Here is a 26,647-nt window from a genome sequence, read left to right on the forward strand (position 1 = left end):
TCAAGGGAACTTCAAGGGAAGTACATACTGTAGGAGCAGCAGCTCTTTTCTTGGAGAACCCTTGTAAAGGTGTGTGTGAGCATACACGGGAATGTGAATTCAACTGTGTACACACCCAGGCCTCAGTGCCGGAAGTCACCCAGAATGAGTTTTTTTCACTTTAACTGCATAATGGTTAACCAGGAGGCTAAACAAGACACAGAGGGCCGCTGTCACTCTCCATCGCTGGCTATCTCTCAGGGAGCCTTCCATCAGAGCTGCGTCTCATTGCGTCTCACCGGGGCTCGCTGCATCTTGCTGTGGCTCTCTCTGGCTCTCATGCATACGTGCAGGGCTGCACAGGCTTTGTACCACAGATTGGTGACGTTTTATGGTGAATGGAGGAGTCTCCTCTTCCACCCACTCCTTTCATCTGCTCCTTAGGCTCCTCGCCTGCACGAGATGGAGGTGCCTCAGTGGTGACTGGCTTCAGACTGTTTCCTGACATGTTCCTATGTAGTAGAGCTCTCTGCACAGCACGCACTGGCGCTTATCTCCACGCCCAGGGTCTGAGCAGAGCTGCTCCCTGATCTGATGTGGCTGGTGAAGGCTTTCCATAGGCTGAGAAGCATCATAAATCAAAATGTAATGACAGAGAAATCCACACAGTTGGGGTTTTAGTAGAAGCAGGAGCCCAGTATGACTTGCTGACATTTTAATTACTTTGTCATACATCTCAGACTAGTAAGCCTATTTTGAGAGTGTAATTTATGGCAGCAAATGAAAACAAATATTATCTGAAACAGCTTTCTGAAAGCAGGTACCCGCAATGTTGATTAATGTAATATCTCTCCAGTGGTTGTCCAATGCCCAGGAGAATTATACTATAGACTTCACAGTAGTGTTCACGATTCACAGTATTACAAAGAAGCTTCATAATGCATAATGTCTTCGAATAGCTCTGCTCACAGAAACATAAGGTAAACTGCATAAATAATATTCCTCCAAAGAGCAGGACAGAGAGAAGGACAAAATAATTTAAATGATGTCGATGTACTGTAAAACACCGCTCATCCCCTTGCCCCCAAAAATGTGGAACAATCACAGAGGAAGGTATTATGATAAAGGACCTATCACTGTAAATTCATCTTTACATTTTTATTCCTGAGCCATCGAATCGTTAAAGTGTTCTTTCCACTTTTGGAAATAGCCAGGTGGATGAATGAGGGGGGCGGGTGGTTGTGGGCTGGCAAAAAGAACGTTTTTCTTTTTTTTAACAAACCCAAGCGGCTGCATTCTTTGAATATTTAGATTACCTGGGCTCGCCAGCACCTTCCCTAAGTGGATTAACATTTGGTGTGGCTCCCCAGCTGCATGTGTAATAAGTTGTGGGCTCATATCAAAGAGGCACGTGGCCCTTGGGGATACAGAACAAGCCTGCCCATTATCTCTGATAGTGCTCTTTGTTTACCGAGTCCCTGGCAGGGGCCATTTATCTAGAGAATTGTAATGGAATCCAAACTAGCCAGACTAATCAAAAAATCACCTATTGCACTACTCAGATCAATTTTTCTTGCTACAATAAATAAATAGGTAGATGGCTAGATGGATAGACAGGTGCACAGACAGACAGTAAGATAAATAAATACAGAAAACAAAGTAAATGCTGTCCTCTCTCTTTTTCTCTTCTTAAACAAAGCCACCTCAACTACAGTCGGAGCTCACCAGCACTTTGCAGCCTCGCAGCCTTACATCGTGAAGCTGAGCCTGAACAGTCATCGCTTCAGGAGGCTGCTTGGCACTTGCCAGGCTATTTTCAGGCCTGTGAATGTTTATTAATTAAGAGACCATCAAGGCTGGGTCGCTGTGACCTTTCCAACCTGCTGCTGACATCAGCGAGGGGCACGTGTGTTTCCCTGGCACAGTCTCAAGAGCGTGGTCGGGCAGAAACAGCAGCCAGGTGTCAGAGAGTGAAGCAGAGCATCCTGCTAATCATCTGACCACACCGTGTCCTTCACAATCCTCACACTCTCTCATGCCTCTCTTCATGGTAATCCACGTCTAGTAAAGGGACACTGGAGGAGCAGAAGCAAAAGCGTGAGGCAGAGTGTTCATTGCTCTGGGGACATCACTCACCACGGATGGCCCCTGCTGTTCCTGCATGGCACATATCCTTTCTCCTCTGTTTTCTCTGAAAAAAGGTTTCAGTGACGCAGCCGTCTCGCTCGGTGAGCCAGCTCAAATGTGGGCGATGAGTGCGGCCCTTGCTCAAGCCTGTTAGCGCAGTCTAGAAAAAACCATCACATGGGACTTTTTTTCCTCTCCCTTGGGCTGCCCTGCGTGGACTGCACCTTAGCCATGAGAGCGCACCGAAGCTGCGTTGATATGTACCTGAACATGTCATCAATTAGGCAAAAAAAAAGAGGGACAGAGAAGGATGGAGTGAGAACAGGGGGATGGAGGAGGTCAGGGGGTGTGCATGCCTCGCCTCCTTTCATCTTCTGAAAGAAAGGCGAAATGCCTCGTGCTCCATCCGCCATGGGTTATCAAAGGTGCCCAAGCTCTGCAGCTCCACGTTGGTTTGAGATGCTAATTTCACCTTGAAGAGTCAGAACGAAAGGTCCCGATGAGCAGGAGTCGTTGGCTTCCCAGTGTCAGCTGCCTGAGTGTGATTTTCAGTGCCACAGAAGTCTGCTGAAAGGTGTGTTGCATGCGAGTTCTTTGAAAGGGTGATCCACTGCTTGCTCTCTGTAGACTAACCTTACATGAATAATATTTTCATCTTGCAAGAATCTGGTCCACATCCCAAAGCTTATCTTTGATTCTATAGTCATGTTAAGTCTGCCTCACTGTTTTACCTTAAGGTTGCCTCTGTCCATTTTTCAGTGGTGGGCTCAGAGAGCACGAGGCTATCTTGTGGGGTTATACCATCAAAGCAGAACATTTTTGCTAGTAATGACCCTTGCAGCTCATTGATTCTCTGCTTATGTCAGAATGAGGGATCAGGTACATTGAGAGTGCACAGTGCCCATGAAGTTCCTGTGTGCTTGGTGCCTCTCAGTCAAGCCCCACGTCCAGACTCCCTGCAGCACAGACACTTTAATGGAACTCGATACGACAGCAGCAGGCTGCTAATTGAAATGCTGTCGATAAACAGCATGAGTGAAATTTGTCAGGGTTCCGTAGAGGTCTAGAGCGAATGCTTCTGTTTCACTTTCTTCTGTCGCTCTTCACAGGGCCATAACACTGGAGAACCAGCTGGTGGTGCTGGCCACAGCCGCCACTGATGCAGGGAGGTACTACGTCCAGGCTTTCAATGAGAAGAACGGCGAGAACAAGACGAGCCCAAACGTCTACCTGAACGTGGCGGGTAAGCACAGAGCTGATAGCTGTAAGCTGCTGTCTTGTCCCTTCACTGAACCCTGCCAGACTCCAGATATCGCCACTGACAGCAACTGGAAAGGACTGACAGGACATCTGCAGCCTCAACTCTATGGCCAAACTTTGAATTTTCCAATCCTGCATTTAAGGTTAGACACTCAGGAGATGAAATTAACACTGAAGCTCAGAGTCTCGCTCTCACACTGCTGGACTAGACTCGTCCCTGGTGGTGGGTGGGTGTTGGGAGAGCTGTGACAGTCGTCTCAAGTGACCTGCTCGGCCCAGCTGGTTGCCTGTCCCGTCCTTGTTTTGGCCTGGCAGGCATTGGGGTTCGGTCCAGAGAAGCATGCATGTGCCCGCACAAGGACCAGGCCTAAACACACTCTCTATGTTCCCACACAAGGGCCGGGCCTGCACAAACTATCTCAATCATCAGACGGTTGTGACCAGTATGCCAGTGAAGAGCAAAAAATCAGACAACGTATGCAAACCAGAATCAGACATAGGAGAGAAACTGGCAGCAGTTTCTTATTATATTTTAAAGGCAGATGAATCAAACTAATGATTTCATTTCAAGCTGAAGTTTTAATGGACTCATAGCACCAGTTCTAGGAGGCAGAGGTGAGCAGAGGAATGTGCCTGTAGGTTTAGGGAGATGATGTTTAAACTGAGTTACATGTTCTAATATCAAGATGATTAAATCATGTTTAGTACCTCTTAAGTAAGAGCCTTTTAACTTTTTAACTTGACCTACTAAGCTACTGATTTCCTTTTCTCATTTAGCACCATATGATTTCACGCTCACATCAAAAAATGAGTGCTGAGTTATTGAGCAGAATGTAGATACATTGTAATCATGTTCATCTTAATTAGTTTTCCTGTTTACATTTTCCTTTGTGTGTATTCCTGTTATGTGTGTGGGTTTTTTTTTCTGTGGAACACCTGCAGGTGTATGTCCATGTGCCTGCCTTTGCATGTTTGTGTGTGTGTGTGTGTGTGTGTGTGTGTGTGTGTGTGTGTGTGTGTGTGTGTGTGTGTGAGAGAGAGAGAGAGAGAGAGAGAGAGAGAGAGAGAGAGAGCATACACTGAAGTGCCAGCATTGTACCTCGTTTGCAAAGTATACAATGGAAATTAACCCAGTGTAATTCATTCCCCCACTGATGCTGGCATTCCCCTGTTACTTAAGAAACTTCACAGAGCACAGCAGGTGTCTGCACTGTGGCAGCCCCACAGAACCCTTTCCACACCCCTATTTTCAGTTGGTAAACACAACCCAAAGCAGCTGGTATCCAGTTGGGAACATCCCACGTGAAATCCCCATTAGTCACACTGAAGGACTCAGGCGCATGCAAGCTGCCACTGTCGTTAACGTTCAGAAAGTTACATTTAAATGTCAGGCTTGCCCTTGTGATTCCACAGTGCCTGTCGAAAAATTACCCACCATTCACCTCAAAGCTGGACCTCAAGCGTTCCAAATTATTTGGAGGGAATGGCTTTTCTTTGAAGAGCATTGACCTCACTTCTGCTTTCCTTAATTTGCTTGTCCTGTGTGCTCTGTTTGGACTGCTTATGAAATTAAAGCCCAGCTGAAATTGTTGTTCTTTGGGATTTAAGCTTTTAGTAAAAGATTACTCATGAAATGAGGGCAGGCTAAGCCAGACATAGCAACACAATATCTTTTCTTGTTTTGAACAATTCCTTAAAAGTGATTTGAAAAGATGAATTATTGTGTATCTGCAGAGAAGCTTTTGTCATGGGTGACATGGATCTCATTTAGAGCTGTTTGCCACTCCACCTCAACTGTCTCTCCCCTAGGGGGGACAGGTTCATCCAGGTAAAGAAACCCATTGGATCAGGTCCAGAGCTTGTCACCACAGAGCAGTGCAGTCTTCCTCTGCAGGTTTGGCCATCACTGTCATCTAAAATCAAAAAGACAGGCGCAGACAGTCCCCCTTCATTATTTGGGAGGATTTACTGGAGCATGTGGTGGAGTAAACACATGGACTTGGACCGTTTATCCGAGCATGGCCTGCCTGTCACCCTCGCTGGCATTTTGGGCTGCTTTTCACATTCAGCCGTGCCTGATTTATTTGAAAGGAAATAGGCTTCGACTAACCACCTCCGTCATTATTTGCCGTTACTAATGATCTCATTTGGAGGCAACCGTGTGCTTGGTTCTGTTTCATTTCTTCTGGCTGAATAATCATCCACCATTTTAAAAACAGAGCTGGCACTTACTCCTATTGTTTGCTCAATCACTGGTCTTGAAGCTCAGATTAATTTTCATTTCCTTCTATGGATTATTCAGTTTCCTAGGTAGGCATAGTTGTAGTGGTGTCATTCAACAATTTTCACAAGATTTTTATTTATTCCAATTTATTTATTCTCAGAAAGGGACTTTGAGATCTGGATTTTAAGAATTCACATCTATTGTGATGATTTTCATCTGCAGAACACAGGTGAGCGTGCTGTGGGCGAGCAGTCCTTTCTTGTGGTTTGAAGGTTTCAGAATCTTGTGGAGAAGAGCTGCTCACTGTTTGTTCTTCACACAACACATCAAGCCTCAGCGCAGGAAGCACAATGGAGTTTGTGTTTTATCTTTCTCATGAACTGACAAATCAGTTATCTTCAAAATAGGTCGATCGAGTTTGCTAGGTTGCCTTTATTAGAAATTACATATGTGATTTAAATCAATGAACAAAGATGCATTGTTTGGGTTCTATATATGGACATGAAAAATGCATTCACTCTTCCAGATACTGAGCCAAGTCCCTGTGCCTCCATCTCAGAACATTTTACTGCCATTCCTCATGCTTTCCGAATGAGCCTCGGCCTTAGCCGCTGGACAAAGACAAACAAAGCTCCAACAGGTCTGGCATGTGTGCTGCTGTATTGAATCAAACCAGTAGATTACCTGTGGGCCACATGAGGAAAACATTTACCGTGTTGTCCTTCTAGGCCAGCTTAGTGTAGAAGTATGCCTGTGGCTTTGGCTTTCTCCTCACTCTTTTTTTTCAAAGGCTTTGCCACTGTCATATTTTTGTCGAATCTACTTGATATATGATAAACAGTCCTGCCTGAAGGTCCAAAATGTGAGTTCCAACATCCTTCCAATTTAGAATATTATGGTTTGACAGTGAGGCTAGCAGTGATTCTTAGGGGAACTTGGAGGTCTCTTACACACAGACCTGTGTAGTAGCTGGGACAAAGCTAACGGAGCCTGCTCCAGACACATCAGCAACCATCACCACAATCGGGACTCCAGAAACCATCACAGAAGGGCACAGGAAGACAATAGTGGAATATTTGTCGGATCATGCCATTAAGATTTAACGAACAACACCATAAATTTTTATTATCCTTTTCCTGCCGGCAGATTACATTCAAACAAAAGCCGTCTTCCTGCGCCATAAACTGACCCACGGGACCTGAGATGATTAAAGCAGTGGCTCTCAGCTCGGGCTCATGCCCTGTTTTTTCCACCCCCAGTTTTCCTCCCACTGCATGTGTTGCTAATATTGCCTGCGTTCTGCAGTTTTTTCTTTCTCCTTCTGTACCCTGTTTGCTTTCTATTAAGAGGATGAAATTAGCTTTAGAGCCCCTGCACAGACTTGCCAGCCCTGACAGGCCGCGCCTTGTTTAATTGCCTATATCTTAAATAAATAGGTCCCCTGGGAGATCCGTGTTTAGTCTGTAATATCGTAGATTTGATAACTTGTCACCTGTAATTTGAGTGGAGATTGATAGGAGGCGACAGCGGCTGATTGGCTGGGCCGTGGCAGTTGGCCGCTGTGGATGTGCCTCTTTTCTCATTAGTACACAGGAGGCTCTTCAGGCATCCGTCTTCACAGCCCATATCGTAGACGAATAATCAGCTGTCCGTTGAGACTGAAGCCGATTTATAGATGGAGCTGTGGCCTTTTGGGGCAGCAGTGGACTCGGTTACAGCCTGTTAATCGTAAGCTTATGTTGAGCTCTGGCCCACCTTTAAGGCTCTTATTTTGGCTTGTCCAACATGGTCGTTACTACACTTTGAGGGTTTTATTTTAGTTTGTCTGGCGTGCTCATTATTGTACTCGGAGACTCATGTTTATTTGGCTGTTGTGGTCTGTACCAGTTTGCATGTAGAACTGAAGAGGAAGGATATGTCAGATGAGATGTCTCACATGGGATCATGTTAACACTGATAATCTAGTCAAGCAATCACCAGATCTACTCATGGAGATCTACTGTTGTGATAAATAGATCACATACATCTGATCCTGATAATCAGTGCCACCTCCAAACATTGACTGGCTAGATCAAGTGTTAGATCGTAACAGGCACTGAACTCAGGAAAACTGATCTCCTTGAACAGGGTTGGTGACCACTGATCTAAATGGAATTCAAAGGTTGCTATGGGGCATGGTTGTTTCTCACAAAGCTGTCCATTCTGTGGCAAGTCAGCCAGCTGTCTGATTAATGCTTTTTTCTTACATCTATTGTCCAAGGGCCATACTGTCTTCAGTCTATTAGGATATGGCCCCTAGTCTTTGCTTTTGTGATATGAGACAATGCCAAAGCTTAGTGGATTATATTGTATCTTGAACACTGGCACTGTTTTACCTTATAATGCCCTAAACTTTACACTGTGAGATCACAAGGTCCCGGACAAGTGACCTACTTATTTTGTCACTTGCAGTCCAGCAACCCAGCCATTTTAATTCATTGTCCTGCCAGAAACTTCTTATCACTTTTTTATGCCCGCTGTAGTTGCTTACTCTGACGACTCCATAATATGAAGGAGCTGCAGAGTGAAACGTTACCAGCCTGCGGCAGTCATTTAGACATGCATGGCTTCAGTGCAATTACTTTTTCAAATGAGACCATAAACTGAAGAGTGGACACATGCCACAAAAGTAACCCTGTGCCACTAAGGCGTTCCTGACCCAGGACCAATGGGCTCCGTCTCCTCGCACGCTACATGCCAGACCGCCGGGACATATGGCAGCCGCATGGTGTAATAATCACTCGCTACTTCAGTGACAACATGTGCATTTCCAGACCATATAAACAAGAGTAAACAAAAGGCAATGCAGTAACACAACCCACTCAGCTGCTCTGCCCTCTACATTATTATTTTACATTTGTGAAATGTATGTATTATGAATTCCTTGGCTACTGTAAAGCAGGCAGCACTAAGAAAGCCTGTAAAATAAAGAAGGTAAAAATTAAAATAAAATTTAAATTTAAAATCCCATGAGTCTGTAGGCCTTCTTGAATCAATGCACGCTGGTTTTGCGCTCCTGTTCACAGTGCTACGTCACCGTGGTCAAGAAAAGTGGGGCAAATATGTCACTGACTTGTCGGTCCCAGTGGACGGAGCACTGCTGCCAGTGGAAATGGGGCACAGCAGTGTGTTGGTTCAGGCTGTTTATGGGACGGCTGGTGTTTTGGTTCTGACGTTACCACTGCCAAGGCCACATCGAAAGCAACACATTTGTGATGGGCCAGTGCATCAGAGTTATTTGGGGTAGGTGGGGGTTTGGGGGGTTAGGGGTGAGTGCAGCTACAAAGAGCAGGTCAGTATGGGTGCGGAAAAGAGAGGCGAGTGGTGGACGGGACTGAAGCGCGTGTGCGTGCGTGCATTAGTGTTTCAACACAAGAAGAGGGCCTGCAAATAATGGCGAAGTACTCATTTCTAGAAAACACAATAACACATTTACTCAATAATAACACTTTAGCCCCTATCACAGCCTCTTTATGGAAATATATTCTAGACTAATGGCTTTGAAGTGCGGTGAAGATCTGAGCTCTGATGTATCCAGCTTTCGTGTTGAGGCTGTTGTTTTGATAAAACAAGGTGCAGTGCTAAGACGGAGAGGATGGTAGACAGGAGCAGTGGACGTCTCCTTCTTGTCTAATCCAGTGTGCTGCAGTGCCTCTTATCTGTAATTATAATGAGCTATGTCATTAGTGTCAGGGTAACGGAGCAGGACTGGTACATAGAGTCCAATCAACACTGGTTTGCCTCCTTATGTTTGCCAAATAATTCTTTCTACCCATTTGTATTCCAAAATAATTGTGCAAACCCAATGGCCTCAAGTTGTTGTTTTTTGTTGTTGTTGTTACTGTTGTTGTTGTCATCATTTCAGATTTCAGGCTGCCATGGTTAGCGAATCATAGTGCAACTTGCACACATGCGCAATGTACATACAAGCTTGTGCACATGTGTACTTCCCTCTCTTCCTTTGCATGCTTTGGGGAGTTAGCCTGCCTCTCCTGTCATTGGTCGCCCCCAATTTGTATTTCAAGTGTGACACCTGCCGTTTCTCATGCTCGCTGCTTAACTGAATTACCTTGGCAGGGAATTGCTGCAAGCCGTTCCGCAATGCGAGCTGAACAATGGCTGTTAATGTGGCAACCATAAAGGAGCACTTAATGTAATATTATTGGTATTTGCTATTGAATCCTGCCCCAAGGCCAGTGGCACAGTGCAGGCCATGTCAAGAAAACTAGAGCCACTGATGAGTTTGGAAGTGGATTTGTGGGATGGCTTGGCAGTTTATAGCCACTCACATATGCTAATGGACAGTGGAGGTGGGCCATTTGGACCCTATTTGTTAATGCCGCATCATTTGGGCTGGTGTAATATTAGTGCAGGATGCAACTCCGCTTAGCGACCCTGTTTGCGGAAACAGAGCTTGGAGGGTGTGGCCTGCAAATGTTACTGGAATGATGACTTCCAGCAACGTGTCTGAAAACATTCTGTGCAGTTACAGATGACAACCATCCTGCTGCAGTAGCTGGAAAGATGAGCAGTGAATAAACGGGAAAGGGCCATGGGGGACGGGTGTGAGGGGTTTGAGGGTATGAGGAGGGGGGCACTATGCCTAATGCAGTTTCCGCTGCTTTCATCTGGGGCCCTGCACCACCAGTTTAGTTCAAAAAGCTATTTTTAATAGATAGTTTTGAAAGTGTAGAAGCTTTCTTGACAAATAGCAGCCTCTCGTTCTTAATTTACCCTCTGGGAGCACAGGAACTCTTTGAAGAGAACGCAGAGGGTTGTTTTTTTTAACTCATTTTAAAGTGCCGAGACTGATCCCTTTTATTACCCCCTTCGACTGAGTTGGTCGGGTTCACACCAGAATATGTTTCAACTTAGCTAGTCAGGCTCACACTACGTGTTTTGACTGAGTTGGTTAGGTATACACCAGTATGTGTTTTAGCTGTCACTGCTGTCTGTTGGGACAGGGACAGTATAGTCAGCAGTTACATCAAAAGTTAAGTAAGGTCCTGCATTGGTGTATTCTGTGTGTGTCTGTGTGTGGATGTGGAGAAACAGAGACAGAGATGGAGATGAGAGGGATCTAGAAAAAGAGAGTGAGAGTGCAAGAGAGAGAGAGAAAGATTGGCCCACAATCCTGAACTTCTGGCCAGACTTTTTCCTTTGCTCACTGGCACTGTACTCAATTACCAGTCCCCCCTCCAGCTCTGTGGGGAGCAGCCCCCTGGCCACTGGATCGTTAACCTTTTGCAGAGTCAGTGCACACGGTTCCTGCCTACCCCCACCCAACAGTAGCTCTGAAAGCAGAACGTAAAAACGAATGTAGGCTAAACCCTTCTCCTTTTCTGACTGGGATTCTTGGGCTTGGGCAAATGAGGAGCCAGTGAATGGATGCTGCACACTAAAGGGCTGCTTGTGTGTGTGTGTGTGTGTGTGTGTGTGTGTGTGTGTGTGTGTGTGTGTGTGTGTGATGTATGAGTCTGTGTGTGTGACTGTTGTGTGGGTCAATGTATGTGTGTGAGTGTGAGTGTGTGTGTGTGTGTGTGTGTGTGTGTGTGATGTATGAGTCTGTGTGTGTGACTGTTGTGTGGGTCAATGTATGTGTGTGAGTGTGAGTGTGTGTGTGTGTGTGTGTGTGTGTGTGTGTGTGTGTGTGTGTGTGTGTGTGTGTGTGTGTGTGTGTGTGTGTGATGTATGAGTCTGTGTGTGTGACTGTTGTGTGGGTCAATGTATGTGTGTGAGTGTGAGTGTGTGTGTGTGTGTGTGTGATGTATGAGTCTGTGTGTGTGACTGTTGTGTGGGTCAATGTATGTGTGTGAGTGTGAGTGTGTGTGTGTGTGTGTGTGTGTGTGTGTGTGTGAGTGTGTGTGTGTGTGTGTGTGTGTGTGTGTGTGTGTGTGTGTGTGTGTGTGTGTGTGTGATGTATGAGTCTGTGTGTGTGACTGTTGTGTGGGTCAATGTATGTGTGTGAGTGTGAGTGTGTGTGTGTGTGTGTTTGTGTGTGTCTGGGTGGGGAGGGAGTGTATGTGTGAGTGTGTGTGGGTCGGGGGTGTATGTGTGTGGGGGGGGTATATGTGTGTGTGTGTGTGGGTGAGTGGGTGTGTGTGTGTGTTTGTGTGTGTCTGGGTGGGGAGGGAGTGTGTGTGTGTGTGTGTGTGTGTGTGTGTGTGTGTGTGTGTGGGTGGGGAGGGAGTGTGTGTGTGTGTGTGTGTGTGTGTGTGTGTGTGTGTGTGTGTGTGTGAGTGTGTGTCTGTGGGTGAGTGGGTGTATGAGTCTATGTGGGTGTTAAGCTGTTTCTGAGTGTACTTCTTGGTGGTGCAAGAGCATATGGTGGTTGGTGGGGCAGAGCATTTGCCAGAGCCCTGTAATTATTTGATATTTTTGGGGTTACTGAATGCATCTGTGTGGAAACTACACCCAGGTAGCACAAGCACTAGCTTCCTTCTAGATTATTCAGTCTACTGAAAACGCAAGTCTATATAAATGAAGAATGTGATCCCTTTGTTGCTTTCATTGTAAAATAATCTAGCTATATTTCATGGCTGTTAACTATCATAATCTGTATAGTGCTGCCTCTATGAAAATCCCTGCGCCATTTTACCTGTTGGACATGTGTAAGAATTCTTATGCATATAAAGAGCTGCAGGACTGGAGCCAGCAAAGCTCCATGCTGCATTAATCCTGGCCACAGACCCTCCTACACCATGTCTGTGCCGTTTAATTTCCAGCCCGTTCCACACATGCACGCACAGCCTATAATTTGGCTGTGAGACAGAACCTTGTAATGATGGAGCGCTGTGGGTGGGGTGGTGGTTTTGTGGGGAGGGAGTAATGACTGTCTCTTGGAGTGGTGTAGAAGGAGGGTAACATTTAAGCCCACAGCACGCAACCTCACCAGTAGTACTCATGCCAGGCAGTGCCTCTACCTCTCTGGCTACACCCACACACACAGGTGATAAGGGTGTCTTGGGGTCCAGCAACGGACAAGCTCTGGTGCTTTATTTCATGGGGTGGCTGACGAGGGCGGTGGTGACCTTATCTGTGATGCCATGGGCAGACCTGGTGGGACAGTGTGCACTTGAAGTGTTGGAAAAATTGTCGAAGGAGCTTTCAAAGGAAAAGGCTTGCCTGGTAAAGAATAATTTCAATGGCTTCTTTCTGGAGTGCAGTGAATTGTGAATAGGTACACCTCCAAATTTGAAAAAATGGCCTTGTGTAATTCTTTAAAAGCAATTTTAGTACATGTAGAGTGATTATATTTACACATAGAGTTTTTGAAGCTCTGCAGGACATCTGCATAAAGGCTAATGAATATGCTACATATATGCTTCCAGACAGAATGAAGTGGGTGAGGCAGGTAAAAATGAGATAGCCGACAGCTATGTGTACTGCCCTTTTCACTGCCTTGGATCTGTACCAGCACTGGGTGGCCTTTATCCACAGCACTGCAGCCCACTTTGCCAATAGGAACCTTTTACTCACTTGTTCAAAAAAGTTTGGAATGTTTGTTTGTTTGTGTTTGTTTGTGTGTGTGTGTGCACGTGTATGTGTGTGTGTGTGTGTGTGTACGTGTACGTGTGTGTGTGTGTGTGTGTGTGTGTGTGTGTGTGTGTGTGTGTGTGCGTGTGTGTGTGCGTGTGTGTATGTGCACGTGCGTGCACGCATGCGTGGTGTAATTAATTTGTGGAAACGGCAGTTGGTGTTCTCATTATTTCTTGAACATTGTGACTTAAATTTGGAATTAAAGTTTTTTTTCTCTGGATAAGCGAACAAACCCAGCTTAATTTGACAGAGCCAGTAACTACATCCAAATATTTAAAGTCCAATAGGAGCAAGCTTCCACTGTAATTACACTCCAGCAGCTTGGAAGCTCCTACATTCTCCAACAGGACATGAGCCTTTACTCTAGCTCCTCTGACTCCCACTCCGCATTGCCTCTACTCGTGCCCTTTTTTCCATCCTGCATCCACATAATTTATTCATTAATTGGAGGAAGAATCTGTTCACCTGTTTTTATTAATGTGCACACTGATGGGGAATTATTTTAGTATCCAATTAGATGCTTATTTACACCTGGTGAGTTGCCTTTCTCCCCAGCTGAGTGCTTTAATGAAGTGAATTACAATGGAGACACAGTGGAATGCATTGTCTGCACCACTGCCTCGCATGCACTTGTGTGTGTGTGTGTGTGTGTGTGTGTGTGGGTGTGTGTGTGTGTGTGTGTGTGTGTGTGTGTGTGTGTGTGTGTGTGTGTGTGTGTCTGTGTTTGTGTGTCTGTTAGGCCAACAGAGCCCAGGTTGCTGTTCTTCGCCTCCACAGTTCTTTAAAGTACATCAGGCTGCACTGTGTCTGTGATTAACACTGGCCATCAAGAAAGGGTTGCTAAAGGTCTTCCACCGTATCCAGGGTTTTTTAAATCCATTTCACTCTTTGCATTATTCCACATGGGCACAGAAAATAAGGCTGGTAGTTGATGAGCCAGGGGCCATGGTGGGGGATGGGGTGAGCAGGGAAGTGTTCGTCCTCAGCAGCATGGGAACAGGAGCCGCTGGGTGGAGGCCCGCCACTGATTACACGCAGTTCGCGCATGGCCTGCAAACCAAACATACAGCCAACAGTGTCAGAGGATGAAAAGGGAGGCAAGGTGAGAATGCCGAGCAGGCAAGACCCAGCCCACCAGGCGAGATTGAGCCTGTTTCTCCCAACGGGGAGAAGGTGCGTTTTCAGGGCTCTGCTGTAAAGAAGATTTCTGCACTTGATCTGTTATTCTCCAGCATCAGACTAGCAGGGTGTCTTGCCATCAGAGTGCACTCTACAAAAAATGCAGGTGCTTTCTAATGGGCCCATGCTGGTTTCCTGAATGCATGTGGAATGCTGCCAGATCTCAGCAGGCAGAGATAGCGAGTGGTGGAGATGGCGGAGGTGATGGAGGTGAGACAGAGGCAGAGCAAGAGTATCCCTATTATTCTTTTAACTTCACACTGCATTTTTTGTAACTGTGGTGTATTGTGCCTTGGTCTTAAAAAGAGGTCTAATGATTGACAGCTCTTTTCATAGCCTGGCCAATACTGCACTTTTATAAATCTCCCTCACTCAGTCCAAGGAACGGCATTGTTTTTCTCCTCCATGCATATTTGACCATGGAGGTGTTTGATATTTTACACCAGCATGAACAGGGAATGTTGGTCTCTCAACGAGACATTTCATATCCAGCACTGGAATGCGTGCACCAGCATGCATCTCACCTTCGCATGGTTTCAGCTGAAGATGTGAAAGGCAGTGTCCTGTCCTGGGATCAGGTGTGTTACTGATAGTGAGCAGCTGAAGAGGAGATGGTTTTAGTGTCTGATTCTGATTGATGCTCCACCACTCATTTCACTGGAGCAATTCAAGCGCAGGTCCAAGATGTGAAGGCATGATTGTCCCACCCCCTACGCCCACCACACACCACACACTCAACTGCATTAACAGAAAGCATGAGTCACGGAGCACCACAGACACACCCAGACACAAACACACACACAAACACAGTTAGGCCTATCAGCACCGTCAGAGTCAGGAATAGCACGTTGGTATTTGTACATGTGGTGGCCATGGCTTACATAATCAAAGGCCAGCATGCCTATGGATGGTCATGTCAGGGGTTGGAGAGGCTTCAGGAGGGATATGGTGGATGGAGTGGATGGGACTGGATAGACGAGAACACAGAGAAGAGCTGCAGGTGGAACACACATCGCTGGTCTTTAATCCTCCAAAGCTGAAGCCATGTTGACGTGGCGTGCTGAATGAACTGAGCAAGTCTGTTGTTGGCCAGCCTTGCTGCAAACTGCCCCCAGGGCCAGAGGGTAGAGAGGCAGGGAGCGCCAGTGAAAGCCGACAGCAACGTCCCAGCGGATTCTAGTGAGGAAGCAAACAAACAGGCTTTGAATATGGATATAGACCCTGCCCTGCCACAGACAAGCTGCATGGTAGGCTGCCACGCCAGCCCTGTTTACAGGCATTTGTGATGAGGGTCTCTAAACAGGAGCGGAGAGCCAACCTCTGCCCCGGGGGCCTGCAGACAAGTGAAAGGCCACTACGCCCAGCAGAGGTCTCCTCCAGCCCTTCTTCATCTGGCACAGCAAGTGACAAAGCACTGGCAGAACAAGCCCGCAGGGATCTGTGCCCCCAACACACCCGCCGCCACAGTGACAACCTCGCCATCGTCTCCGTTTACTAAGTCAACACCTGGCAGCCAAAGGAGCACAGCTCGTCAGGGAGACCCATCCTTCCTCATTCACAATCAAGGATCACTCTAGCTGTCGCAAGGTCGGCGTGCAAACTCTTCAGGTTGTGGCGGTTCTAGTGCTGCCAGTCCAAGCCAGACCGAGCTGCATCCACACAGTTCGTAATGTCATCTTTTTTGATTATAACATTTCTGAAACAAATCACCAATGGTGACATTAAATATGAAATAAATTTATGTGGAAAGCCTCATGTCAGACAGGAGGAGCAGCATGCTTGTTCATTCCATAGACCTTCCACCACAGGATGGCTAGTGCCCAGCTGTCACTGGCTCAGTAGCCGAGAGGCTAAAGCCGCGCTACAAATCACCGGTCTTACCGGACTTGCAGACTGCTGACTAGCAACGATCTGGATCACTGACCAGCCATCCTGCACAAGTGTTCCAAATCCTCCATGCAACAGCAGGCAAAAACTTGTCTTCCAGACATCTCTAAATGTACAGACACACTTCAGGACCAACACTATTATCCTCTGGTGTGTGTGGTGCATATTGCCAAGCTCATCTAGCCCTGCTCACGTGTGTGTCAGTGTGTGTGTGTGTGTGTGTGTGTGTGTGTGTGTGTGTGTGTGTGTGTGTGTGTGTGTGTGTGACAGTAGGCTCTGACGGAAACTCTACATGTGCCTTGAAGTTCCCCAGTCCCTGAAGTATTGAATATTTCATGCCTTTAGTGTCTGCCTTTCTCTTGTTACTGTTGCTGGGTTTTTTGTTGTTGTTGTTTTTTCTTTGGTTCAAAGCAATCTGCATCTGTTCTGTTCCTCGTTTGTTTTTTCCATTTAAAAGTGCTATCAGATCACCTTCCCAAACACCGTGTGAAATTCATTAGGTCTTGCCTAAATTAAGGGTATGACACAGATTTCAGGAAGGGGTGGGTAGGGCTAGCAAGGACAGTTTTGCAATTTAAGGCCCTTCTGTTTCAATTTACTACCTCCCAAATTCCTGCCAACTTTCAGTGACTGTTGAGGCAGTGTGCACCACTGAAAGGCAGACCGACTTTAATTAGACACAGATCCAAATCTGATAGGTTCTTTACTTTCCAGATGGAAGCCTTGTGTGGAAGAGAATAACAGATGTTGTCAACAGTGCCCTCACCTAATGCACATCTTGTGATCTGATACTTTTCTGTTCAGTTAGTTGCTTGCTGCTTCTTTACCATATTTGTTTGCCTACGTTACATATCAAAACATCACAACTAAACACCTCCTTTGAAATATATTCATTGTGTTGGCTGCTCTGTGTCTCTTTTTGCCTCTGCTTCTGGACAGTAAGCAAGAAGAATCGAGGAGCTCACGGTAAGACACTTAACAACCAAACTAGAATTTTTAAAAAGGGAAAGGTCCTTTGATCCTGCCAACATTGAGTATCTTAAAATAACAATATGAGGGTGTATGGCAGGATTTACTGTTAATGGCAGGGTTATTCTAGTCGAGAGAAGGTGGGGTGGTGAGGCAAAGTGATTCCCTCCTGTGGAATGCTGGGGCTGTGATGGGAATTCTGATTCTTGAAGTGACGGAGTCCAGCAAAGCTAGGTGACACTAAGACTTGGCTGACCCTGCCTCCTGCTTGTGTGCCACTGTGCTCCCTGTTGTTACATGTAAGCTTTTCATTTGCCCGAATAATGAATATGGAACTAATCTGATAATAATAAATATGCGACTAATCTGTCTCCATTGACAAACGGTGGAGCTCAGCACAGAGAATTCAGCTCCGTGTTGATTGTTCATAAGAGACAAAATAGGGGATTTGGTTAGATAGTTTTGTTTATTTTTTCTATGTGAGGACTTGAACCTTCTAGAAGGTGATAAGAACACTTGCAAGTAGATCAAGTCCGTTCAGGCAGTGTGGTAGATTGGGTCACTGTTGAAGCCATGCCAAAGTAACCCCTTTTTGTGTAAGGCTGCAGATATAACTAATTAAATTATTCCAGAACAAGACTCATCCAAGAACCCAGACAAGCTCAGAGAAAGAGATAACCTAACTTAATATCCATGAACTGATATAATTTACAAGGATAAATTGCAAAACAGACTAGTCAAGAAGCCTCTGAGGAAAAAAAGGACATAGTCCCTGAAGATTATAAGGTTTGGCATCCTTTAGGAGAGGGCTTAAGGAAACTGCTTCTGATCTTTCCTGACAAGATCACAGAGCTCAGGAGATGCTGCTGTTGGACAGATCCCTAGCGGTTTCAGCCGCCTTCCAAAGGCACGTGCAATATAACCACAGAGATTGCCACGTGAGGCAACAACAACAATGGAAAAAATGAAAATTCCTCCAAAGCTGCCACTTAGATGAGAGAACCCATCAGTGGGCACGAACACTCTTCACGCCTCACACATATTGTGGCATAGCACTCTCAGTGCTCAGTAAGAGCACATGTGAGACTTCTAATATGTGCATCTGGTGTGAAGAGCTTTTCAGTCCTTGCATAGGAAAGGACTTGAGGCAGAGGAATCAGATCTGGACTGTGTTGACTGTGATAGGTAACACATAACCGCTCTGAATAGGGTTGAACAAAACAATGTGTTATATTAATCACAATATTATGTCACAAAATACAAAATGCTTTTCTTGGCATATTGGGGGTATCAAATTTGTAGAAACACTGACTGTCACTGTATGTCATTAAAAAAGCAATTATAGAAAGCCTGTAATCAACAAACAGTGATATCACACTATTGAGTTAGACATGCAAAGGCTCTTTACATTTATGTCATTAATTTGTTTGTTTATTTTTACTAATTGCTTTGTTTTTTTTACTCATAAATGTTACTCATAGATATTTTTTAGAATTTATTTAAACCACCAGTATTTCCATTTCCTTTATTTGTGGCACTACTCTTTTGCTGGTGCATTATGTCAGCTTATTAGCAAATGAAGGATGAATGCCCAACTGAAGTGACTGTGACTAGGCATCTACTGATGTACAGTCAGTGGTGATGTTTGAGCTGTTTGATATGTGTGCTTGTGTTTGTACACTAGGCTTTGAATAAATGTACTTATATTCATACATATCACACAGTATTTTCTCAACATGAAGGTACACATAAGGTATTCTGTAAAAGCAGTTCTACGTAAAGCATTGATGTATTATGAATATAGTTACAGAAAAAAAGAAATTGGTAATAATCCTTTTGTTTATGTTTTGTGACTGAAAAGTCCATTATAGCCTCTAGAAAAGGACTGAAAAGTTCAGAAAATGAGCAAAGTTCAGCTCACATACCTCCATCATGCATTTAGTCAAAGTCAACATCAAAGGCTAGATTCCTGCATTCAGCTCCATAACAGAAGCTCTCATTTCCATATGATTTCAATATTTCATCTATTCTCTAATTTCCCTACTGGAAGAATGAAGCAGATTTAATAGTCACCCTTTAATTTTTCACAATTAGAATGCAGATAGGCTTGGCTCATTTTAAAAATGTAAAAAAGCACATTTTCATGGAAGAGTGATTCAGCGTAACAGTCAAATGAGGAGGAAGAGGTACCACAGACCTTTGAGCTGTAGCATAGCACTAGTGTCAAGGGATCAATTATTCAGAGCGCTCTCATGTGAGAGGGCTGGATATGAAACAGACAAAAACAAAGAATTGAGCTCATCAGCTTAGGCTTGCTCTGGAGCGCTTGAGTTGGCGGGAGAGTCTGAGTGTGGAGGCTTGACTTTGAAGAGATCTTCAACCTCCACTCGCCCATGTGGAACTAATTATCCTTACGTTGTGTTAAACTAAGGTGGCATGTTTTGTAAAAGGTTATTCATAAATTGATGAGTGCAGCTTATGGAATGAACCCATGTAGAGGGCTCATTTCAAAATAAGCACTGACACATATGTACACACACCAGCTAAGCACAAAGAGCTGCTGTGTTTCATAGAGATGTGTCTCCACCTTTCACAATGGCCCTGTCTCTCTCAACCTAATCTTCCTCTATGTCTCCTCCCTAGATGCAGATGCTCCAGCAGGCCCTGTGGCTCCTGTGATAGTAATCGCCCCGAGGAACACCACGGTGACGGCGGGGGTGAGCAAGGCCACGATGGAATGTGTGGCTAATGCACGGTGAGCAGGGTATTATGGGAGCACTCCACTTTATCTAGGAGAGCTGCATGCATTCGTTACCAGCCATTCCCAGCTATTACACAGGACATGAGGCAATCAAACCCCACTCCTTAAAGGTTTGCCATTTTAAGGCCACTTTAAGGAAAGAACTTTAAAACTCACATCTGAGAACTAGACACATTTCATGTAGCAATGGGAGATGTGCAGCCATTTGTGTTGTTCACATTCTCAGGGATTAATTATAAGCTACTTTTCAGTCTTCCTTTTCCTTTCTCTTCTCCCTCTTTCTCTCTCCCTCTTTTTCCATCTCTCCCTTCTCTCTCTCTCCTACCCCAGGCCAGTGGAGAAGTTGAATCTGGTGTGGCGAAGAAATGGTGTGGAGGTGGCCAGTGGTGTGGGCTCCTTTGGCCGCCGCCTGACCATCGTCAACCCCACCTCAGCAGATGTGGGCCTGTATGTGTGTGAGGCCTCCCTGCTGGACAGCAGCATGAAGCACGCTGAGGCTAGAGCCTTCCTCTCTATTATCGGTATCTCATCAGCCCCTCGTCACACCTCCTAGAACCATGGTGGCCCTGTTGCTCTGACACACATTGCTGCCTGCGGTGTGAGCAGAGGGCGAATCGAGTGCCACACTGCCATATTACTGTGCATAAAATCCAAATTACACAGTGTATTAGCGGCGCTAAGAGCATTTTTATACCTCCCGTCCTCAATGCACGAGCAGCTCTGGCAGCATTACCATCAGTCACACACCTCTTTAAGAATATCACTCGGTAATGCAGTGCATTAGGGTCCTGCTGGAAAATACATGTTGTCATATGGCTGTTTTTCAAGCAGTGATTGTCTTCACTCTCTAAAAGAAAGCACTCATTTTGAAGCTTTTTGTGGGATGTACTTTGTGAGAATGATTACAGATTCTCACAATCTCTTTGTTAGGTGATCTCTATTTTATTGATATGTAATATATTTCCAGAATATTCTGGCTGTAGCACTTTGTTTACTACTTAAATTTTCTTAATAAAGTAATATAGTGGCTTAGCCTGAGAACCATCAGGAGTCCCTGCCAGCTTTATCTCTGACTTAAAAGCCCGGAGAGGGAATTGTTGCAACTGACACACCACCTTTCGGTACAGACTACATTATGAGTTTTCAAAGCCTACATCATTAAGTCATACAACACCCATTTTATGTGCTCTCAGAGCTAGTTCTGTTGGTGAATTACTAAGTAGGGTTTTGCATGTTTTAAAGTTTTGTGATTCAAGACCACTTTTAGTTGTGTGTCTGCAGAAGTTTCGTGGGTGTAGAGTTGCTAATGTTTAGTAATTATTTATTTATTTGTTTAGTTTATTTAGTGTTCTGTAAGAAATCCTGGAAGGAGATGTGATTATCATCAGATGTACTATAAATATGCATAGAAGCTGTGGGAGGATGAGTGTGTTGGTGGAGGTTGAGTTGGCATGGGACGATGAATTGTGGCCTGTCAGGGTGAAATCTCTCATAAGTCAGGAGCTCATTGATTGATTGCATGGCTATCTCAGTTACATGCAAGATCCTAAATGTGCATTTATTCATCTAGTTATATATGAAAAAAGGCCACTCCTCCATCGGAGTGCCAGGATAATATGTTTTAAACTAGGACTGTGCTAAGCAGACCTGTCCCTTAAACATGGGGTTTCACCACAACAGCTATCTTTAAAGGAAAGATACACATTTTAAATACACTTTGAAAGTGATGCTCTATGAGTCTGAGAGCCTGGAACAAGAAGAAAAAAGAAAGAACAGAGAAACATTTGTTGATTTCCACAGCTATAGTGGTTGATAAGTATCACATTCCGAATACTTATAGGATATATGATTGGACCATTTCAGTAGCCATCTGTTCATTTTCCAGAAGAATGGCCAACAGAAGTGGCTGGAAAATGTTCAGTTGAAAGGCAAGCAAACCACCATCCACCTCCCTACTCGTTCTTACATTTACACCCTTAACAGCATGACTCCCACACGCAGGAGAGGCATACGCTCAAGTGCAACAAACCAAACTGCCCTGACATCACAAGAAAACAATGAGTCTATGCAGGTCATTCCACATCTACATGCACATGGAATGACCAGCATGGAGTGGGCCAACATTGATTGCTTGTTAATGTCTGGCAGAGTCTCCCTACTTCACGGTCGAGCCCAGGAGGAAGATGATGGGAGAAGTGGAGAAGAGCGTGGACATCCCATGCCAAGCTAGAGGTCAGCACTCTATATGTCCATCCTAATTAAGGTTCTTGAGGTTACATCATCAGCCTGCTTGCATGCATGTTCTATGGCTTTCCTGTAGCATGCCAAACATTCAAAACACAAGGTTCACCAGCCTCATGTATAAGTATTCCTACACATGTTGGTTTCTTTGCCTGAACTTGCTGTACTGAGGCGTGTAACAGCACAGCATTCTCTGCCCTTTGGTTACCCGTGCCCGAAGGCGCACACTGATGAGGGAATCGGAAAATTGTTAGGAGCGATTTATAAAATCATTATGGCTCAGAGAATGTCAGTGTCAGTTGCCCATAAGAGGAATGGTGGCCTTTTGGCAGAGTAGCGAGGCGAGGAGTTGATGGGGAAGGGCCAATTCTGTTATCATTATGTTGGAGAAAAAATGGACAGTGAAAATGGTATTGGCTTTCTGCCAGAAATATTCTCTGCCACTTTCTCATCAAGTTTTCTAATGGTACTGAAATGGAAGGTCAGCCCAACAGTTAGAACAATTCTGGCAATATTTGTCAGTGTTGTGTTCAGGTGTCACAATGCTGCACTTTCAGAAGTTTGGGCAAGAGGGGTGAGATCTTTTGAGCTGAGCATGAGCTGAGCAAAAATACATAACAACCAGCTCAGTCCCATCCTCTACAATGGAAACTGGAATCCATCCATTACTTTCCTTTTGTCTGGCGCCTGAGACTGTTCACACTTTTTTTTTTGGTGTTCCAAGTTCTAAAAGAATCTATTGTTTGGATGAGTTTTCTATCTCGGGTGCAGGAGGAGAGAAGCTGTAAACCCTTGAGGATCAAGCAACTGGCTATAATGTATGTCTAAAGCCTCATTGACTTTCCCCTGTTTGTTACATCTCTAACACCCTGTGCAGGAAAGTCCTTCAATCATGTGTTAAGGAGTGCCACTTGATGTATTCGTTAACCAGAGCTAAATGAGTTTGAATAATCCAATCTGGTATCTTTCTCTTCAAGTGCACTGGAGTCACTACAAGTGATGATTTCCTCCGTCAACTCTTTTGGTTGTTACTCAAAGCATCCCTTAAGAGGGCATCTTTCCAAACTGTCAGAATATTCCTAAAACTGTGAAAGTGGCTGCTACCCAGGGTTTATCTCTGATCATCTAATTTTTGTGTGGTGCTCTTTTTATCTCATACAGGGCAGACTTTCCCCATACACCTTTCAAGCACACTTCTGTTCTGATTCAGTTCCCAACATACCTGAGCTGGGTAATCAGCCATGCATGAAGCCCTTCATTGAGTGGCTTATGTGAGCTGTGCATGGGAATTGAGCAATAATGTGGACTGGCAAATGAGAGTGCCGTGGTATGCAAAATACCGCTATACTACCAGCAGCTGCAAAATCAGATATTTTATTGGTCCAGTTGTAGGAAGAGTGTGCTATATGTATAAATGTGCTCATTCCAGACACTTGGGAGTTCCATATTTCAGAATGTATTGTAGATGTGATACAAAGAGTATGTCACTTTAGACTTTAGACCGGAATCTGTGAGGAATGGTAAAACGTTTTCCTGTGAGTTTGTTGTTATATATTTCAAGAAGCTGTCTGGCCCCTTGACCTCATGCCCCTCTTCACCTTTAACCCCTCAGGAGTGCCAACACCTAAGCTGGAATGGTATAAGGATGCAGTGCCCCTCAGCAGGCTGAGCAACCCACGGTACAAGGTCACCTCCAGTGGGGGACTGCAGGTCAGGCAGCTGCAGCCCAACGACACTGGCATTTTCCAGTGCTTCGCTCGGAATGCCGCAGGCGAGGCACAGGTCCACACCTACCTGGACGTCACAAGTGAGTCGGGCAAGAAAATCTGTATTCCGGCTCTTCAGCAAAGCCGGGCCGAGTCTGGCTGTAATTACTGGCTCCCGGAGACAGCCGAGGAATAATAAAGGGCATTAAGTGTGACAGGCTACGGATAGCTTGCCCCCACCACTGCAGCCTAGCACAATCACACACACGCTCTACAGCTGCCTGCCTTGCTTCTATGACGATTAGAAATAGATGCATGAAAGGCCTGTCTGGTGTTGATTACCTTGTAATATTTGCTGCGTCAGTCCTCCTCTCACCACTGTCAAAGGAGACCATCAAGGCGTCTGGGAGGAACACTCCTATCACACTGATAATTACATCGCCCCTGTGTGAACATGCTGGGAGGATTATGATAATGATTGTTAACTTCAAGCATTGACCTTTAGAAGATACGATTTCCTCTGATAACTGAATCTATTGGAAGGGAATAGGAGAAATGGAGCCCTGTATGTGTTCAGTGTCTCCGTAAGAGTGTAGCTCTGGGTGTCCACCTGTTCTTATAATCCTCATTAACTATATTTGAGAGGGGTCAGTCTTTTGCCTGGTGCTGGTGATATTCCATTGGGTGAAATAATATGAGAATAGTCGACAGCTAGTGAGTTATCTCAGAGAGCAGTAGACGTGTTATTGATGTCCATTACACCATCTCAACACCCATACACTACCGTATTGAGTGCACATATATCTCAACCGTGTCATTGACCAGTGACTCAATCAGGCAGCTCAACCCCATCCTGGTCGTATTGTTGCTGTATAGATTTGTTTCCTGTCAATGTGATCCAGGACAAAAGCTGTGAGTGAGTACCCTGGCACATGCTGTAACCACTCACCATGCAGTCTTCAGAGAAACAGCTCCAAACTGTTGTTGCGCTGTGCCGGCAGAGCCATTAGAAAAGGGAACAAAGCCATTCTCAGTAACATCTTGCCTGAGAAGCTTGAATCGGTGTGTGTTGTGGATCAGAAATGCAGTGTCCATAACACAGTGGAAATCTCTCCAGCACTGGTTTGCACAGGCCATCTCTCCCTGTATGTGCACAAAAATGTGCGTAGGTTGTCTGGGGACAGTGCATGTTACTGGGCCAAATTTGTTCGTAAATATGACTTAAGGACTGTTTTTGATTTTAGTTTGTTTTTGGGTTTTTTTGGTTTTTTTGTGGGGGGGGCACTTACCTCATCGATCTTTATGAAGATATACAGAAAAGGTTGAGGGAAAGTAACCTTTTAGCCAGGGTGCAATTTGAGCTGTAATGGGGTTCATTTTTCTATCTTGACTCCAAATTGATATGGCAAAAAAATTCAGCTCTGACTCCAAATAACGTTGTTTTGCTTTCAATCAGAGATACATGCTGCCAGTCCAAATGGATATACCTATTCATTTCCACATCTCCACTTATTATAAAATGACCTACCAACTCTGATGCAATGCCTCCATTATGGTGCCCAGTCAGAACAGCCTAATTGGATTCATACTGGTTGCTTACTGTTTCTGATTTGAAACGCAAATTTGCCAAAAGAGTAGAAAAGCACACACATTTCTGTCTGCCCAGAATACCAAACAGTAGTGTGGGATGGATACAGGAATAGAATGAGACTTCAATTAAATTTTCTGTTGTTTGGGTTCTTGTAATGATTTGTTCATGCAAGTGTTTGTGTCTGTATGTGTGGGGGTGTGTTTGTGTGAACATGTGCGTGTTTGTGCGTATATACATTTGTCTGTGCAAGTTTGTGTCTGGACTTTAGTCTGTGTGTGTGTGTGTGTGTGTGTGTGTGTGTGAGAGAGAGAGAGAGAGAGAGAGAGAGAGAGAGAGAGAGAGAGAGAGCGAGAGCGCGAGTGAGCGAGCGAGCAGGCTGCATTAAGCAATGTTAGATGCATGGCCGCCTGCTTGATTATACATGTATTGTTCCACCGTGCAGGTATGGCTCCGGCCTTCAGTACACCGCCAGCCAACATCACTGTCACGGACGGCACCGTAGCAACCTTCACCTGTCAGGTCTCTGGCGCTCCCAAACCAGCCATCGTCTGGAAGAAAGGTAATAATCAGTGTCCCTGCTCCACACAGCTTAGAGCTATTGGGTTTGGGCCTCAGTCACCCACATTAGCAGGTCCTGTCAAGCCGATTTTATGGCCAGTATGAATGGGAAAGCTAACATGGCTGCATCTATCCTCCCGCCGCTTGTCAAGTTTTTACAAGAGTCATATTTTGTCACCTTGACTGGAGAGCTTCCTTCGTAATCAGTTCCTTCAGCAGAATTGTCAAACACATTCCCAAGATTGTGTATTTCTACATGCTTCTCAGAACATTATTAAAATTACTTTTTTTGCAGCTTATTGTAAAAAAAATTTTTAAGGATAATTTCATGCAAAATAAACACAAATGTTTTATGTGCTAGCACTATTTTGGCTTCATTCATAAAGTCATTTCCATTTTCAAGTCCTCCCAATTACATCCAGTGGAGCTCTCCTAATGAGACAGGTTGAAGTGTAGCCTGCTTCACTACGATTTCAGGAGAATGTTCCTCTGGGGATGCTTGTAATGAAAAATCAGCCACAGCTGAACAACTACCCATGATTCCCTGTTAATCAGTTGTGTCACTGCAGAAGTGAGGTACTGAACTG

The 26,647-nt window shown here is 45.0% G+C and overlaps 1 protein-coding gene across 6 annotated transcripts in view; it reads left to right on the forward strand.

Moving 5' to 3' along the window:
- sdk1a (sidekick cell adhesion molecule 1a) overlaps window positions 1-26,647 on the forward strand; it is a 181,967-nt gene that overhangs the window by 102,202 nt on the left and 53,118 nt on the right. For 3 of the 6 annotated variants that reach the window (XM_035528817.2, XM_081699294.1, XM_081699295.1), the window contains exons 5-10: window positions 3,216-3,349; window positions 19,847-19,958; window positions 20,295-20,485; window positions 22,113-22,196; window positions 23,818-24,012; window positions 25,945-26,061. In XM_035528817.2, coding sequence (XP_035384710.1) covers window positions 3,216-3,349; window positions 19,847-19,958; window positions 20,295-20,485; window positions 22,113-22,196; window positions 23,818-24,012; window positions 25,945-26,061 — 833 coding nt within the window. Of the gene's footprint in view, window positions 1-2,006; window positions 2,681-3,215; window positions 3,350-17,183; window positions 17,201-19,846; window positions 19,959-20,294; window positions 20,486-22,112; window positions 22,197-23,817; window positions 24,013-25,944; window positions 26,062-26,647 lie in introns of those variants that run through there. The other 3 variants (XM_081699299.1, XM_081699305.1, XM_081699297.1) reach the window with 3 other exon arrangements.

This window comes from Electrophorus electricus, chromosome 2 (assembly GCF_041902795.1).
Source record: "Electrophorus electricus isolate QZ-2024a chromosome 2, ASM4190279v1, whole genome shotgun sequence".
NCBI lineage: Eukaryota > Metazoa > Chordata > Actinopteri > Gymnotiformes > Gymnotidae > Electrophorus > Electrophorus electricus.